This window comes from Mustela nigripes, chromosome 7 (assembly GCF_022355385.1).
Source record: "Mustela nigripes isolate SB6536 chromosome 7, MUSNIG.SB6536, whole genome shotgun sequence".
NCBI lineage: Eukaryota > Metazoa > Chordata > Mammalia > Carnivora > Mustelidae > Mustela > Mustela nigripes.
Window position 1 is genome coordinate 59205631 of NC_081563.1, and position 18650 is coordinate 59224280.

The 18650-nt window shown below is 36.0% G+C and overlaps 1 protein-coding gene across 5 annotated transcripts in view; it reads left to right on the forward strand.

Annotated features, from left to right (window-relative positions):
- Nucleotides 1–18650, forward strand: part of WDPCP (WD repeat containing planar cell polarity effector) — a 487280-nt gene that overhangs the window by 202941 nt on the left and 265689 nt on the right. For all 5 annotated transcript variants that reach the window (XM_059405982.1, XM_059405983.1, XM_059405981.1 and 2 more), the window contains 2 exons: nt 4898–5507; nt 16155–16343. In XM_059405982.1, the coding sequence (XP_059261965.1) occupies nt 4898–5507; nt 16155–16343 (799 nt within the window). The remainder of the gene's footprint in view (nt 1–4897; nt 5508–16154; nt 16344–18650) is intronic.

Here is an 18650-nt window from a genome sequence, read left to right on the forward strand (position 1 = left end):
CTGCATCAGGCTTCCTGCTCAGTGGGGAGCCTCCTTCTCCCTCTGCCACTCCCCCTGCTTCTGCTTGCCTTCTCTCTCTCTCAAATAAATAAATAAAATATTTAAAAAAAGAAGACTAGATGCCAAAATTCTAAATAAATAAAAACTTATATATGTATAAAAATGGCATTAAATACAATGAAAGGATAGAATGTAACTGTCAAAATGAAAATGAAAAGGCAAAAAAAAAAAAAAAAGGAATATAAATAGACAGGTTTTATTTGTTTATTTTATAAATAAACAGAACAGAGCAATGCACTATATCCCAAGTGTATTTTGGTCAGTTTGTTAGAAGAATCTACATCTCAAAAGTGTAAAGAAAGAAAAGCTTATATATATATTTATACACACACACACAAAAATAAAATACATTGAAAGCATAGAATGTTACTGTAAAGATGAAAATTTAAAAAGACTTTAACAAAATGGAAATTAAAAAAAGAAGAAAAAGAAGGGCACCTGGGTGGCTCAGTCATTAGGTGTCTGCCTTTGACTCAGGTCATGATCTCAGGGTTCTGGGATTGAACCCCACATCGAGCCCCACATCGGGCTCCCTGCTCCTCAGGAAGCCTGCTTCTTCCTCTCCCACTCCCCAGCTTGTGTTCCCTTTCTCGCTGTGTCTCTCTCTGTCAAAGAAATAAATAAAATCTATTAAAAAAAAAAAAGAAGAAGAAAAAGAAACAATATAATCAAACAGGTGAGGAGAACAGAGCCATAGACTAGATTCTGGATGTATTTAGGTCTCTCAGAAGAAACTGAATCCAAAATTGTTTTAAAAAATATATGTATGTGTGTATATATATATATATGAAAATAAAATTAAATAGTGCAACCTCAGGGAAAAGCAGTCAGTCACTCCTGTTTCTCTGGTCTCTATCCACTCTCTACGCTGACCCCAGCCTGTTACCAAGTGTTTCTTTCTCAGGAACATGACCCTGTTTTGAGTCTCCAAATCCTGCAGATTCCTGCAGCACACACCTGCAGTGCTCTTCCCCAGGAGAGGAAGGGGAATCTCCCCAGTTCTGACACTTCTTGGGCCCTTGCTTATTGATCAGTCACCCGACGGTGCCATGGTTGGGGGTTTATAGCAATTCCAAGCTGAGAGCCCACTCTTGGTCTAGCTGATTACAACCAGCTTCCCACTTAAAATGCCTGGGAACTCTGCCACACTCAGGCAACCCTGGTCTTCCTGTGACCCCTCTGATCCTGAGACCACACTCTCCCACCTAGGATTCTGCCCCACTTCACCACCTGAGCACCTTTCAGGCAAGGCCGTCCCTCACTAAATCAGACTTCTAAAAGTTCCGATTTTGTGCTTCGCTGCTCTATCACTTTCTGATAGCTGGCTTATGGAGGATCCTTCCCTGCGTGGTTTATCTTCCCATATATCACCTTGGATTCACTTCTCCACATCTCCTGTCTTGCAAAGAGTGAACGCTTTTCTATTTGTAGAGTTGTAACTATTCTCTTTTTAGACCTCTGTTTGAGTTTGCAAGTGTTCAGAATGATTTGTAGCTGTCTAGTTGAATTCTTGGGACCAGATGAAACTAAGGTCTCCTACTCTTCTGTCCTGGACTCTTTCTTAATCTTTAAACTTCTATGGTATCTTTATGTCATGTAGACATTTTCTTTTCTTAAACAGTCTTGAGCTATTTAGTGGAGAAGATAGCAGGTGATCCTCTGACCTTGACTAGCATTTTAGAGTTATCTGGGATCGACAGTGGAATTTTTCCTGGTACCAATTCTAGTGGTGGGAGGGGGGTTTCACCCATACCAACAAGCAATTCTTGTACACCAACAGGGTATTGTAATTTTGATACTATTTACCTAGAGATCTCACAGGTTAAGGGCTCCGTCCTAAAAGAGTGCACCCCACCCTTACTTCACATGCCAGTAACAAAACCCTTTTGGTACCTGTGCTTCTGACCTACCAGCTACAGTTTGGAAGTTCCCACAACCACCTCCTTGTACTTCAGATGCCAGTCTAAAAAACAACCTAGACTTCTGACTGGCTGTCTGTAAATCAGAGATTCTTCTAGCCCCTCTTTGGGTTTGATTTATTTGCCATAGTGGCTCAGAGAACTCAGGGAAACATTTTATTTATTAGATCACCAGTTTATTATAAGAGGACATAACTCAGAAACTGCTAGATAGAAGAGATATATAGTGCAAAGTATGGGGAAAGGGCTCAGAGCCTCCAGGCCCTCTCCAGGCTTCCAGTCTCCTGGTAGCTCCATAAATTCACCAACATCAAAACTCTCCAAGCCCCACCCTTTTGACTTCATTACATAGGCAGGACTAATTAAATCATTGGCCATTGGTGATTGAGTTATCCTCCAGCCCCTCTTTCCTCTGGGAGGTCTGGGGATGGGACAAAAGTTCTGACCCTCTGAACACTTGGTTGACAACCAACCCCCACCCTTAGGTACTTCACAAAAGTCACCTCATTAACTTAACAAAAGACACCTTTTCACTCTCAGCACTTAGGAAATTCCAAGAGTTTGGGACCTGTGAGCCAGGAGCTGTGGAAGAAGACTAAATATGTATGAGAAATATATTTTGGTTATCTGAATAATCATACATAAAGATTTCTTATAAATTGCAATATCATACTTACCCTTTCTTTTGGTGAAACTACAGAGCCTGTTGGGTTGACATAAACCCTTGGAAGTCAGGAAGCCTGCAACCCTTCTCTCTGGACCTTGAGCCTAATTTGTAATATACCAGGACTGCCATCTGGCTAGGCTCTTCCTTTTAGGCTTTCTCTGTATGAGTACAGGCCCTATTCAAGTCAGATGGCCTCTCAGTTTTCTGCCCAGAGGCTTCCTTTACAAAACTTTAAGCTTTCTGGAAGTATGGTATTTCAACCAGCATTATATTATGCATGTGTATTTAATTCATAGTTTTTTTTTTTTTAAAGATTTTATTTATTTATTTGACAGAGAAAGATCACAAGTAAGCAGAGAGGCAGGCAGAGAGAGAGGAGGAAGCAGACTCCCTGCCGAGCAGAGAGCCCGATGCGGGACTCGATCCCAGGACCCTGAGATCATGACCTGAGCCGAAGGCAGCGGCTTAACCCACTGAGCCACTCAGGCGCCCTAATTCATAGTTTTTTTTAAAAGTTTGCTGCATACCCACTACCTGCATAGTTTTTGGCTAGCTGCTACATAGGACACATAAAAGAAGTGTAAAATAGATGAGACAGGGCTTTTTAAGCTTATAGTAAAAAGGAGGATGTTTGTTCAAATATTAGAAGTAGCTGCGCCTGGGGGCTCAGTGGGTTAAACCTCTGCCTTAAACCCAGGTCATGATCTCAGGGTTCTGGGATTGAGCCCTGCATCGGGCTCTCTGCTTAGCAGGGAGCCTGCCACTCTGCCTACTTGGGATCTCTATCTGTCAAATAAATAAATAAAATCTTTAAAAAAATATATTAGAAGTAAATGAAAGGCTGAATGTTCCAAGCAAGTCATTGGCTAAGTTACAGTGGGGAAGAGTGAACAGAGGAGGCGCCATCAAAGAGAAAGGTTGCCACCCAGCTGGAAGGAATCCAGAAACCAGAATAGCATTTGTTCTAATTCTTCAAGGGTGAATGTGATTGGTAGGAAGAACTGAGTCTCTATGTGGATTTCAGGCAAAGAACATGAGTTAAGTTGTTAAAAGATAAACTGAAGCATATTTAAAATTTTAAGAGTTTATTTGAGCAAAAATTTATTCTAGTTGGGCAGCGACAAGCTAGAAGTGGTTAGGAACTCTGCTGAGAGAAACCAGGGGATAAGCTTATATAGAAAAAGTGCAGAAGTGAAGAAAGGAAATTATTTGATTGGCTAAAGCTTAAAGCCTAGTTGGCTTTTTGTGGTTAGTATCCTTAGCATTTTGATTTTATGAATGGTCTATTTTATTTCTTAATTCTTCTGCCCAGGTGTTCCTTGTAGCCTTTTCTACCTACAATAAATATGATTTAAAATTTTTATTTCATGAATAGTGACAAATCATATTACTTATCAGGTCTTAATTTTTGTTTTGTTTTAAAACCAGTGCATTATTATATAACATTTCTTTCTCTTGGTCATTTGTCTACTTAACAACCTTCAGATCATTTCTGAAAGTAAAATATTTCTATAAGACTGTTAACAGGGTTCTAGTTCTTTTCCTTTGCCTACTCTGCCCTACTAATTAGAAGTGTTCTGGTAAGTAATTAATCAAAAATTTCAGAATTGGGAAGGGTGGTGGATAGGAGTGAGATTAGCTAAATTGTTTAAAGTCCTTTATTCTTTTTTTTTTTTAAGATTTTATTTATTTATTTGACAGAGAGAGATCACAAGTAGGCAGAGAGGCAGGCAGAGAGAGAGAGAGGGAGGAAGCAGGCTCCCCGCTGAGCAGAGAGCCTGATGTGGGACTCGATTCCAGGACCCTGAGATCATGACCTGAGCCAAAGGCAGAGGCTTAACCCACTGAGCCACCCAGGCGCCCCTTTATTCGTTTTTTAAAAAATTTAAACTTATGATGTTTTTAGGTATTCTGCTAACCATATTATCTTAGTAAAAGGCCACCTTGTTAATTTTTATATATTGAACATATTTGTCTTTAAGTTATTTATAGACTTTCAAGAAACAATGTGTTAATGTTAAAATCTTATAATTTCTGTAGCTGTATTCTATATGTGCCACATATTTGTATATGTTCTATATGAGAGAATTATGTATGCAAAAATATATAGACATACATACTTATATGTTGCTGATGTTTAGGGTGATAATTGATGCTCTTCAGTATGATGATGGATTAATATGCAGGCCTGTGTGTGACAACTGAAGAAAAACCAAGGTCTGCGTGAACATAAATGATACATTTTTTACAGGTCCTGAGTTGTGTCCGCACAGAATGGGAGCTACTGGATGTTCGCTTTGGCACCAAACAGCCTTATCAGGTGTTGACAGTGGAGAACTCCATCAGTGTAGACAAAGAGCCCATGGCTGACAGCTGCATCTATGAATGCGTTCGGAACAAAATCCAATGTATATCAGTAACTAGAATACCACTAAGATCAAAGGCCATTAGCTGCTGCAGGAATATTACTGAAGACAAACTAATTTTGGGCTGTGAAGATTCTTCAGTAATTCTGTATGAAACTCACCGTAGAATAACTCTCTTAGCCCAGGCTGAACTTTTGCCTTCATTAATAAGTTGTCACCCAAGTGGTGCCATTCTACTAGTTGGCAGCAACCAAGGGGAGCTGCAGATTTTTGATACGGCTTTATCCCCAATTAACATCCAGCTCCTGGCCGAAGACCGCTCACCCAGTGAGACTCTACAGTTCAATAAATTCTTTGACATTTCCAGCAGTCTTGTTCAAATGCAGTGGATAGTTCCTCAGGTGGTTTCTCAGAAGCCAGAAAGTGGGGACATCTGTGATCTCCTCTTCCTCAGGTTTAACAGAGGACCTTTGGGTGCACTTTTGTTTAAACTTGGTAAGTCCAGAACGTTGGTGAGTAAGTAAATTAAAATGTTCATGATAGTGACGTTATGATTAAGAGAATAAGACCATTCTAGAAATGGAGGTTTTCTATGTTACTCCATAAATAAGCTTGGCTTTTAGACATTTCATATAGTTCCTTTTTTTCTTTTTCCAAGTAATCTCTATGCCCGAACTCACAACCCTGAGATCAACTCATGTGTTCTACCAACTGAGCCAGCCAGGTGCCCTCATATAGTTTCTTTAAGAAAGCTTTGTGGATGATTTTCTAAAAGTTAAGGAACATTAGTGAACAATTTGGAAACTGCATTAATTGCCCATTGTGATGCACAAAAAACTTAAACTCCCACATTTTATATCCAAAATAAATACATATGTGGATATTTTAAAAGTACTTACTATGCCTGTTAAAAAGTTCTGTTTTGGGGCACCTGGCTGGCTTATTTGGTTAAGCGGCTGCCTTTGGTTCAGGTCATGATCCCAGGTCCTGGGAATGAGCCCCACATCAGGCTCCCTGCTCAGCGGGAAGCCTGCCTCTCTCTCTCCACTACTTGTACTCTCTTGTGTCAAATAAATAAATAAATAAAATTTTTAAAAAGTTCTGTGTTGTAGGAATAAAATGTTTTTTTCTATTTTCTATTACTTAGATAATAGGTATCCATTGCTTAGACTGGAATGTGTAAGACAGATGTTTTAAACAAAGAGAAATTGGGGCACCTGGGTGACTGAGCTGGTTAAGCAGCTGCCTTTGGGTCAGGTCATGATCCTGGAGTCTTGGGATCGAGTTTCACATTGGGCTCCCAGCTCCACGGGGAGTCTGCTTCTCTCTCTGACCTTCCCCCCTCTCATGCTCTCTCTCTCTCTCAAATAAATAAATAAAATCTTAAAAAAAAAAATGTGAATGTTTGGAGAATTTGGTTAGAGAGTTGTATAACTTTTTTTTGTTTCCTTTAGATAAAAATATTGACAAAGATTTTTCAGTATTATGAAAATCATGTATTAATGTTGCCCATTTCAACCAGGAAACTTTTTTTTAATATATTAAATATTTTTAAGTAATCTCTACACCCAACGTCGGGCTTGAACTTACAACCTGAAGATGAAGGGTAGTATGTTCTACTGACTGAGCTATCAGGCACCCCTCAACCAGAAAAGTTTGAAATAAAATTGTAGTAGTATGATTTATTTGTCTTTTGCAGTTTTGCCTTACCAGCTATGCCCTATAATATTCTTTAGGTAGTTTTGTATAACTTAGCATTCTTGAGAGAACCTCACTTAGATTAATTAATTAAAGCTAGATTTTAACTAATGCATATATTGCAACTTGAGAACATAGAAAAGTAAATATATTTCTAAGCCCATTACATGATTTGTTTCTGTCATACAAGTTAAGTTTTTAAAGACATTGTAGGATTTGTTAAATAGCTGTCAGTCTACTTTTTTTTGGTAACATATCTAAACCTCTGAAATTGAACCCATGAAATAAATCTAGTTGAAAATGACTTGATTAACCTGAAAGATATAATGAATATAATGTCAGGGCTATATTCTTTCCACATAATAAAAATGCAATGAAATATCTTTATAGTGTTCATGTTGTCCAAGAAAAAAATGTTTGGAATCTCGTTTATTGTAAAATAATCTAGTTCTACTTTGCCCAGCTACATGTTTAACAGTTGTATGTCTCCATACACAACACTCATTAAAGTGGATGTTAGATGTTTTGCATGTCTGTTAAAACACACACACACACACACACTCTCTCTCTCTCTCTGTCTCTCTAAATTACCCAGTTACCTGTCAAACAAAAGGCTGTCTGCCCACATATACCTAGCTTTTCTTCAGCCCTCCCTTGTGGGCCTACTCACAACAGCTTTGCAAAAAGCACAGCTTTCTCTTCCTATCTCTAGCACATTTGCCTTCTTACTAAAGTAAACAGGCTCTCAGTGTAGGGATTTAGAGGGCTTCCTGCTAATTGCCAGCTTGTAAACTTAATTGGACTGTCTCCCTGGGCACTGTTCCTAAATCAATTAGGCAATGAGTTGGCTGTCACCTCTTTTTCCCAAGAAGGTCTCTTGGAAGAGAATTATCCAATAGAAGTCAAGCATTCAAATGAAAAGGTGATAACTTCTGCAACTGACATTTATCATTTAATTTTATTTTCAATATGACTCTTAAGTTTTATGTGATAGGGGAAATTTTACAGGCTTACAGACTCCTTAAAAGATCTAAATATGGAGTTCCCCAGAATTTTTAAAAAATGTATTATAAGATTAATATTTATTACAGATTATTTTTTCTAGGAAGAGTTGATTCCTTGAAACAGTAGATTCCAACTAACAGATCTTTTTTTTTTTTTTTTTAAGAAAACCCTGTTTAAAGAACAGATTTTTCCTAGGTTCTGCTACTAAATACATCCAAAAATTTTAATATACTTCTTGAATTAACACAGTGCTGATTCTGGGCATCCATGTGGAATTTTCATGTATAATTCAAGTTACTGCATATATAAACAGGTAGTTGCATGTGCAGTTTCTCCACTAGGGAGCATTTACGAGATTTTTTTCATAAGCTTGTTATGCAAGCCTGTGGAAAATTTGACATGCAAGGTGTAGCTTACAATTTAAGAAGCTGACATAGATCATAGTTTAAAATAGAATGCTGTCATATGTAAACGTGGTAGTGGCTGGTGCCAATATGCTAAGATTTTTGGAGTTTGACTTTTAGAATAGGTCAGTGTAATGTTGAAGGAAAACTTTTGTTCCAAGGCTAGGACTTCCATTCTGAATCCTTATAATCATCACACAAATGTTTCAGGTGAATAAAAGGCCACCACTACTGTTAGAAGAATTTCAAGAGCATGTCTTCCTCAGGAGAGAGCTAGAAGTATCATCCTCCTGCATGGAAGCCAGGAGGTAACTGTTTTATGTAAAGCAAAATGTAATCAGATTTCTTTGCTTGACAGTCATTGTCCCATACTTCCACATATGTAGACTGAAATTAATTTTCAAAAGAGGAGTCCCTAATTATATTACAGAGATATTAAAGCTTTTGCATTCTCATCAGTACCTTTTTCAACTTTCACTGCTCTCTTTAAACTCATATGATCAGCTCCCTGCCCTCTCAACAAAGAGTCTTACCTTTTAATTGGCACTTCACTAAGTTTATCTGCTCCTCACTACCTACCCACTCCCCTAATCAACAATTTACCTTGAACATAAATCTTATTATCATGGATATAAGTCTTTCCTTCTCAATGCAGTAGAAGAGGAGCCCTTCCTCTTATCTAAGACTAATTCCACCGCTAGTTCCAGTCTGGATCCCACTGCATTCCTGTGGATCCCTTTATGTTGTCATCCTCCCCACTTCACCTGTGAATCTTGTTACACCAGTAGATATAGGCCCAGCCCACACCATAAAACAAACGTCTCTTCCTTAAACTTGTTTCTCCTGTTACTAATCAAATGGTCTTTCTTCTTTTCATAGTCAGACTCACTAAAATAATAATGAACACTGACTTTCTCTGCTTCTTCACTTCCCATTCATTCCTCACAGTACCAAATTTTGACCTGAATCTTTAGTGTCCTGGAACTGCTCTTGGAAAGGTCACCAGAGACTTCCTACTTGATACATATAGATATATATCAAGTAGAATATATATTCTTTCTTTCTTTCTTTCTTTTTCTTTCTTCTTTTTTTTTTTTAGTGTTACTTGATGACTTTTCAGCATTTGATGCTTGCTGACCCCTTTTACTGTCACAGAATTCTCATCATACTGCCCTCTGTGTTCTGAGATACACCTTTTCATCACTTTTTCATACTCTTCTTCTGGATACTCATGAATATGTTGAGGCTCCCTAAGGTTCCAGTTTTAGCTCTCCTCCCATTTTATACAGAGTGAGAGTTTCTAATTTTTTTTCCCCCAAACCTGTTTCTTCTCTTTTATATTCTCCATTTTGGTGGATGGTACAGTTACTCAGATGGAATCCCAAGTCAGAAATCATCCTAGAATCCTTCCTCACCCGAATGCCATATTCAGTCAGTGGCCAAATTCCATCAGTTCTACCTTCTAATACTCTCAGAAACATCTCTTTTCAGCCTTACTGTCATGACCTAAATCTCGACCTTCCTTGTTTTCAAGCAGTGATCAAGTTAGTAGCTTTCTGTCTGTAATATTCTGCCTTCCAATCTTATCATTCTGCCCCACAGTTAATCCCCTGAACTGCCACCAGAGTGATCTAACTGCAGATTTGGTCATGGCCTGAAATCTTTCAGTGGTTGATAAACCTTTGTTTGCCTCTGGGCTTCATTTCCCCAGCTGTTTTTGCAGGAGTGTAGCTCCCCATCCACGGCATGTGCTCTCACACCCTCTCTTTCCCATGGTAGTTTCAATAGTATTCCATCCCCCTGGAGTGCCCATCTAGTGCTCTAACTAGAGCCTGCAAAGTTGGGAAAAGTTTAAATCTTCTAGTGATTATATTAAGCAAGAAATAATTAAAACTAACCTTTTCCTTCTCATAGGATTTTGAAAAGCAAAGTCAAAATGTGTGTGTGTGTGTGTGTGTGTGTGTGTGTGTGTTACTCTGTCTAAAAAACAAGTAGTATGATTTTTTTCTCTTAATATTTTTGTGGGAAGTATGTTTTCTTCAGAAGAGTTATTTTTAATGAACTATTGAAATATTACAATTTACCCCAGTGGTAATTGGGGGTAATTTATTGCTGGAAAGAATGTCAGATAATTTGATGTCTACTCATCTTAAAATTGGATCTCATATTATTTGAAATGGACTGTTATTCCAGATAGCATTCTGCTTTCTTTAAACTAGACTGATGATGGGGTTTTAAGTCAAGTTTATTGGGATATCATTTATATAAAATAAAATGTATTCATGCCAGATGTACAGTTTAATGAGTTTTAACCAATATATATTCTCATGATTACCACTACAATCAAGATATAGAACATTTCCATCACCAGAAATTCTCCCAAACCCCTTTGCAGCCGTTCCCCATCTTCCTCAAACCCAAAGAGCACTGACCTGCTTTCTGTCATTACTGGTTAGATTTGCTTTTTCTAAATATCATAGAAAACAACTCATAAAGTAGATTTTTTTAAGGTCTTACTACTTTCACTCAGTATTTATCTGTGAGAATCTTCCATATTAATGTGTATATCTAAATTTTCTAAGTAATAATACTGAGTAATACTCCATTGTATAGATAAACCACAATTTGTATATTGTTCCACGTGTTAATGGACATTTGGGTTTTTTCAAGATTTAAGCTAATATCAATAAAATGCCAGTACTTTTGTGTATACTTATTTATATTGACATATGTTTTAATTTCTCTTGGGAAAAACAGGAGTAGAATGACTGGGCCATAGGTTAAGTGTATGTTTAACTGAAGAAGAAACTATTTTGGAGTTCTAGTTACTCTATATCCTAACACTTAGCATTAATGGTCTTTTTAATTTGGGGTGTTCTAATGGGTTTGTAATGGTGTTAATTTGCATTTCCCTGATGACTCTTGAAATTGAGCTTAATTTTATATGCTTACTTGCCATGTATCTTCTCTTATGAAGTATGTCTTCAAATCTTTTGCCCAAATTTAGTTGGATTGTTTATTATTGAGTTCTAATTTTTATATACTGAATACAAGTGCTTTGTAGATTACTAGTATTATGATATTTTCTTCCAGCTTGTTATTACCTTTTCATTTACTTAATAGTGTGTTTCAGATAGCAGAAGTTTTTAATTTTAATGAAATTCTATTAAATTCTTTATGACTTGTGTTTTTCATGTACTCTATGAAGTATTTGTCTAACCCTGTTTTCTTCTAGAGGTTTTAGGGTTTTAGCTCTTAGAGTTAGGTTTATGATCTGTTTCAAGTTAATTTATTGCATATGGCATGAGGCATGGATTGAAATTAATTTTTAAATATGAATATTCATTTGTCCCAGACCCAATTGTTGGAAAGATTGACCTTTCTCTGTTGAATTGCTTTGACCATTTATGTTTCTATGAACAGACTCTTTTTCTCCCACTATTCTACCTATATTTCAGTGAGTACCACACTGTCTTAATTACTATAGTTTTACAGTTAAGTCTTGAAATCAAGTACTGTTCTCCAACTTTGTTCTTTTTCAGAATTGCTTGGCTACTCTAGATTCTTTGAATTTCTATGTGTATTTTAAAATGAACTTGTCAGTCTCATAAAAACACTTGAGATTTTGATTGGGATTATGTTGAATCTATAGTTCAATTTGGGTTGGAATGACAGTTCAACAGTATTGAGTCTCTCAATCTGTGAACACAGTATCTCTCTGTACTTATTCAGATCTTTTAAAATTTCACTCAGCAGTATTTTTCAAATTGTAAATATCTTACATATATTTTGTTCATGGTTTTGGGTACTACTGTATTATACTATACACTGTATAATATTTTAATACTGTATAGTATTAGTCCTATGTATTATTTTAATACTGTATGGCATTAACACTGTAAAGTATTTTTAATTATAATATTGCATAGTATTTTAATTACATAGTATTTTTAATTATAATTTTAATTGTTCATTGGGATTATATATAAATAAAATTTTAAAATATTGACCATGTATCCTGCAACCCTGTTAAACTCATTTCTTCATTGTAACATTTTTGTAGATTCTTTAGGACTTTCTGAGATGACTATAACAATAGCAATTAAAAACAGTTTTATATCTTCTTATTTAACCTGTATGTCCTTTATTTTTGTTTCTTTATTATATTAGCTAGAATCTCTAGTACAATATTAAATTGAAGTGGCAAGAGAGGACATCCTTGCTTTGTTTCTGATCTTAGGCAGAAAGCATTTAGTTTTTTTCACTATAAGTATTATGTTATTAGGTTGAGGAAGTCCCCTGACCTTCCTAGTTGGCTGAGATGCGTTATCTTGAGTGGATATTGAATTTTTTCAGGTGCTCTTTTTTGCATCAGTTGAAATGATCATGTTTTTTCTGGTCATATGGTGAATTATATTGATTAGTTTCCAGATGTTTCAATGGCCTTGCAGGTGTGGGATAAATCTCTCTTGTTCATGATACATGATCTTTTTATTTTTTTATTTTTTTTTTAAGATTTTATTTATTTATTTGACAGAGAGAGATCACAGTAGACAGAGAGGCAGGCAGAGAGAGAGAGGAGGAGGCAGGCTCCCTGCTGAGCAGAGAGCCCGATGCGGGACTCGATCCCAGGACCCTGGGATCATGACCTGAGCCGAAGGCAGCGGCTTAACCCACTGAGCCACCCAGGCGGCCCATGATCTTTTTAATATATTGCTGAACTTGCTAATATTTTGTTAAGGTTTTTTGTATCTATTTATGGGAGATTTTGGTCTATAGTTTTTCTTTTCCTGTGATGTTGCTTTCATTTTTTATATCAGTGTAATGCTAACATCATGAAATGAGTTCTCAGGTGCTCCCTCTTCTTATATTTTGAGTTGTGTAGAGTTGATATTATTTCTTCTTTTGATGTTTGAGAGAATTCACCAATAAAGGCATCTGGGAATGCAGGTTTTTGTGTATGTGTGAGCACATGCATGTATGTGTTTGTGCATAAAAGTTCTTTAACTATGAATTCAAATTTAAATTATACAGAGTCAAGTTATTTATTCCTTCTTGAAAGAGCTTTGAGAGTTTGGATCTTTCAAGGAATCCATTTCATTTAAATTATATTTATTTGTTTAAAGTTATCCATATCAATCACTATAATTTTTTAATGTCTGTAGTTCTATAGTTCCTTGATTGTGGTAAGTTGTGTCTGCTCCCTTTTTTTATCAATTTAGACAGATGTTGGTCAATTTTACTGATCATTTCAAAGAACTATCTGTTGATTTCATTCGTATTCTTTATTTTCTGTTTCTTGTTTTCATCATTTCCATCCTTCCATTTACTTCAGGGGTAATTTGCCCGTCTTTCCAGAGATTCTTAACTTAAAGCTTGGTTTGTTGATTTTAGATCTTTCTTCTTTTCTAATTAAAAAAGCTAGAAGTTTCCCTCTAAATACTGCTGTAGCTGCATCTCACAAATTTCAGTGTTATATTTTTATTTTTACTCATTTCAAAATATTTTTAATGTACTTTGTGATTTCTTCTCTATTTTTATTAATATTATTATTTTTTAGTAATCTCTACCCCTACCATGGGGCTGGAACTCGTAACCCTGAGATCAAGAGTTGTATGCTCTACTGAATAAGCCACCAAGGTTCCCCTGTGATTTCTTCTTTAAATCATAGTTTGTTTACTTATTTATTTAACATTTTATTTATCCAAAAGAGAGGTAGAGAGAGCACAAGTAGGGGAAGAGGCAGAAGGGGAGAGAAAGGGACAGTCAGACTTCCTGCTGAGCAGGGAGCCCAATGTGGGGCTCCATCCAAGGACCCTGAGATCATGACCTGAGACCTGAGCTAAAGTCAGACTTTTAACCACCCAGGCACCCCTAAATCATAGTTTGTTTGTTTTAAAGAATGTTGATTAATTTCTAAATGTTTGGAGAACTTCCAGACATCTTTTTTAATTGATATCTATTTTAATTTCTGTTGTGGTCAGAGAAACTACTCTGTATGATTTCAAAGCAGCTAAATTTATTGAGGCTTGTTTTATCGCCCTGAATATACCCTATCTTGGTTGATAGTCTATGTACATATAAAAAGAATGTGTAGTTTGCTATTGTTAGGTGAAATATTTTATAAAAGTAAGGTCAAATTCATTGATAGTGTTTTTCCAATATTTTCTATTTTTGCTGATTCTGTTTACCTGTTCTCTCAGTTAGGGAGAAATGCTGAAATCTCCAATTATAATTGTGGTTTTGATTCTTTCTTCTTTTAGTTCTGTCACTCTTTGCTTTATTATTTCAAACTTTGTTATTAGGTACATTTAAAGATTGTTATGATTCTTCATGAATTTTCAAAACTCTTTATTATGAAGATATAGAATTTTAGTTTAATTCATTTTTATTTCAGCATTTTAAAAAATCCTTCTGTTGTCTTTGGGCTTACATGATTTCAGAAGCAAAGTTTTCAGTTTTTCATAACTTTTTATGTGTGTCCTTTTCTTTGGCTATTTTTAAAGATTTTCTCTTTATCACCTTTTGAGCAATTTGATTATGACTATATTTTAGTCTTTTTACTTGACAGGTCAGTTCCTTCTCTTGCTAGAAGTATTGCTTAGGGTATAGATGGAGTAAACAGATTTCAGATACTTTTGATTCCCTATAAAATTCCTACACATTAGTATCTACTGCCAAAGAACCACCCTAATTTATGAGAGTTTCCAGTGCTTGATTGCAGGCTCATGAAGGCTTTTGGATAGTACATTCATTGATTCTACCAACACACACACAAAAAATAATGAGGTTTTATTGCTTAGTATAGTCAGGGCAATTCCCCAGATTCCCTATCAAGTTGAGTCCTGTCAGATATAGCACAAATTCTCATTTTGATGTGACTTGAAGTTAATATGAAGAATTTCGGCATCTTTCTTATGAACTAATATACCTTTTAAAATCCTAAATCCTGTAACTATTCCAGTTAAATGATGATGATGATAGTAATAAAAAGAATTGCAGTAATATATTATATGCATTACAACTTACAAATAACTTCACATACATTTTTTCATTTAGCTTTATGATTATTTGTACTGAGATGAGAAGTTTTTATAGACTCAGTCTAATCAGTAAACATTGGCTGAAGAAAAGGATTTTATAGCCAGCCATTTTTGAAAGAGTTAAAAAAAATGCTCTAAAGCCCTAATACTGTCATTTAATTGCACAAAAATCATTAGTTTATTAGTTTCAAATGAGATCAAGCCTATATAAAAATGACAAAATGAAATTAGAACAGAATGACTCACTTTTTTTGTAGTCTTGGTCCTCTAAGATTGGAATTAGATTTTCTTTCATTTTGGAAGGACAAACAAATGTGTTTATATTATACCAAGAATATTTCTAAGTAAATATTAGCTGTGAAGAGCATCACTAGCAGGATTAATACTGAGCATTTATTACTTCAATAGAGTAGTCTTTAAATGCCAATTTAAGATAAATTAGTATGTGGTAGCTGTGAAAAAACTATTAATTGAAAGTACCCATTAATAAAAACAGACTTAAAAGTATTTATATAGTCATATTTGTCAGGATATTTGTACTTACCCACACCCACACCAAATATGTGGGGCTGACAACTAGAAACAACCTAGAACTGATAAATCTGATTGGTAAGAATTGTGTTCACATCAAAAAAACTGTCTTTAAATGTATACAACAGAGGTCTAAATAACTGATGGGAAAAATAGAGTTAACTATTGTGGTCTACCTAAACATCCTTCTCATGTTTATTCATTTTTAGTGTAAGTTTCATTATGTTGAGTACAAATTAATTAATGCTGAATGATAGGCATAAGATAGATGGAGTTGGTAGCTGGTATTCAAAATGAAGATTTAACCAAAGAATTACTATTGGCCTTGCCAATCCCACATTTCTAGCACTTATGCAAGAAATCATTACTGTTTTTTTCCTTTAAGGAAATGTTAACTCTGTTTTTGTTAGTCTACTTTTTATTTTTAGAAGAATCACTTGGTTTTACTTTTTTTGTGACAGGTATCTTCACACGAGGAAAGCTGGGCCTGACAGACATCATATTCCAGTACATTCATTGTGATGAGATCTGTAAGGCAATAAACATCCTGAGCAGTATGGACTGGGACACACTGGGCCACCAGTGTTTTATCAGCATGAGTGCCATTGTAAACCATCTTCTTAGACAAAAGCTCACTCCAGAGAGAGAAGGTCAGACATGAAATGTATTTCATAAGTTGGTTGTGTATGTATATGAAGTAGGTTTTATTGAATCAGTTATCTTTTGAGGATTTTTTGAATTATGTTATTGGAGACCAAAAGACAAAAATGTTAGTGCCCTATTAAAACTGACAAGATCAGATAACCAAATAATTATATGGTACTTTACTGTATAGTATTTGTCAACATAAAGAGTAATGTGTTTGTATACCCATGTTGGAACTCACAATGCAGTCATTGTACTTTTCAGTCTAAGTTCATGTGTGCAATATGCTCAAATTTCAAACTTTAATCAAGAATTTCAGGTACTTGGGGCGCCTGGGTGGCTCAGTGGGTTAAGCCGCTGCCTTCAGCTCAGGTCATGATCTCAGGGTCCTGGGATCGAGTCCCACATCGGGCTCTCTGCTCATGGGGCCTGCTTCCCTTCCTCTCTCTGTGATCTCTTCCCTTCCTCTCTCCTACTGTGATCTCTCTCTGTCAAATAAATAAATAAAATCTTTAAAAAAAAAAAAAAGAATTTCAGGTACTTACTAATGGTATCCAGAAAAAAAATTTTCATGTACTCTTGGGGTCTGGATGGCTCGGTTGGTTTACCATCTGACTTGATTTCAGCTCAGGTCATGATCCCTGAGTGGTGAGATGGAGGCCAGCATTAGGCTCTGCACTGAGCAGAGGCTCCTTGTCCCTCTTTCTCCCCCACTACTCCTCCCCCTGCACCTGCACATGCACTTACTCTCTCAAATAAATAAATAAATATATCTTTAAAAAAAAATAAAAAGGGAAAAAAGATTTACATGTATTCTCTAGGGTCTGGTAGACAAAGGCCCCCAAACAAAGTCCTTATTCTTCCTTCACTTTAGACATAAATATTTTTCTGTCCCACCCAAGTCTTTTGTCCAGAGAATAGTCCTTACCACTGATTGTGTTTGAGTGTGAGTGAGAGAGAGAGAGAGATTGAGAATTGTAACTCCGGCAGCTGTTCCTTGTTTTCATTCTAACTGGTAGTTCTGATACCCCTCTGCCTGTTTGGATTTCTCTACTTTCGAAACCTTAGTAAGTAATTCTGCCCATAGGATCTTGGATAAGACACTGTTTTCTCTCTCTCTCTCTTTTTTTTTTAAAGTAAGCTGTAGGTCCAACATGGGACTTAAACTCATGACCCTGTAATCAGAGTTGCATGCTCTACCAACTGGAGGCAGCCAGGCACCCTCAGATATGACACTGTTTAAAAAAAAGGGGGGCGATAAGGTACCACATACAATAATGAAATTCATTTTCATATTTGCCAATTATCCACTGTATGATATTTTTATTATAAGTTATTTACTTAATATAAAATGCAGCTAAATGTTCTTGCACCTGGATCTTTATTTCAAATCTTTGCAGGAAGCATTGACATTAATGATGAGAATTCCTAGCCAATGAGAAACTGTCCCTAGGTAATTTATAAGATAGAGAAAACAGGAAATATGTTAAAAGGTCTTTGCTGAAGAGCTTTTTTCCCTACTATTTTCTTTGAATGTTTATAGATTTTCTTATTCCATTTTATTACATGGTGTTTAGATAAAAATCTATAGAGAACCTTCATTGTGGTAATTTTTTTTGTTTGTTTTTTTAAGATTTTATTTATTTATTTGACAGACAGAGATCACAAGTAGGCAGAGAGGCAGGCAAAAGGAGAGGGAGGAAGTAGGCTCTCCGCCCAGCAGAGAGCCTGATCCCAGGACCCTGAGATCATGACCTGAGCTGAAGGCAGAGACTTTAACCCACTGAGCCACCCAGGTGCCCCCATTATAGTAATTTTAGAGGGCGTGTTCCTCAGGAAGTTCACATCATGGGATTTGTCCCAACTCACAGGAGGCCCACAATAAATATTTAATGTTAATTGAATGTGCTTTTTGGAGGTAGTCCAGTCCCTCTGTGGAGGGTCCAGTATTTCTACAATGAGAAAATGCCTAGCACAGACGGTGTTTGGCCTACTGTAGGTACTCAATGAATATTAGTTAAAAATAAAAAGTATAACTTCAAAATGCTAGATATTACTGTAATATGTCTGCCTACAGAGTTACCTCAAGTATTTATATGTTATATTGGTACACTCTCAAGATTAGGTACATAGTAGGAAAAAAAAAAAGGCAGAGTCCGTAAAGATAACTTGTTACGGTATACACAATCTATACAAGAGCTCCTAAATTTACAGTTGGGGAATTATAGAGAAAATAAAATACTGACTCTCCCTCAGGACACTGAGAAATTGCTAGCACATTGGTGAATTTGTGTTGTAAGAAAGATAATTAG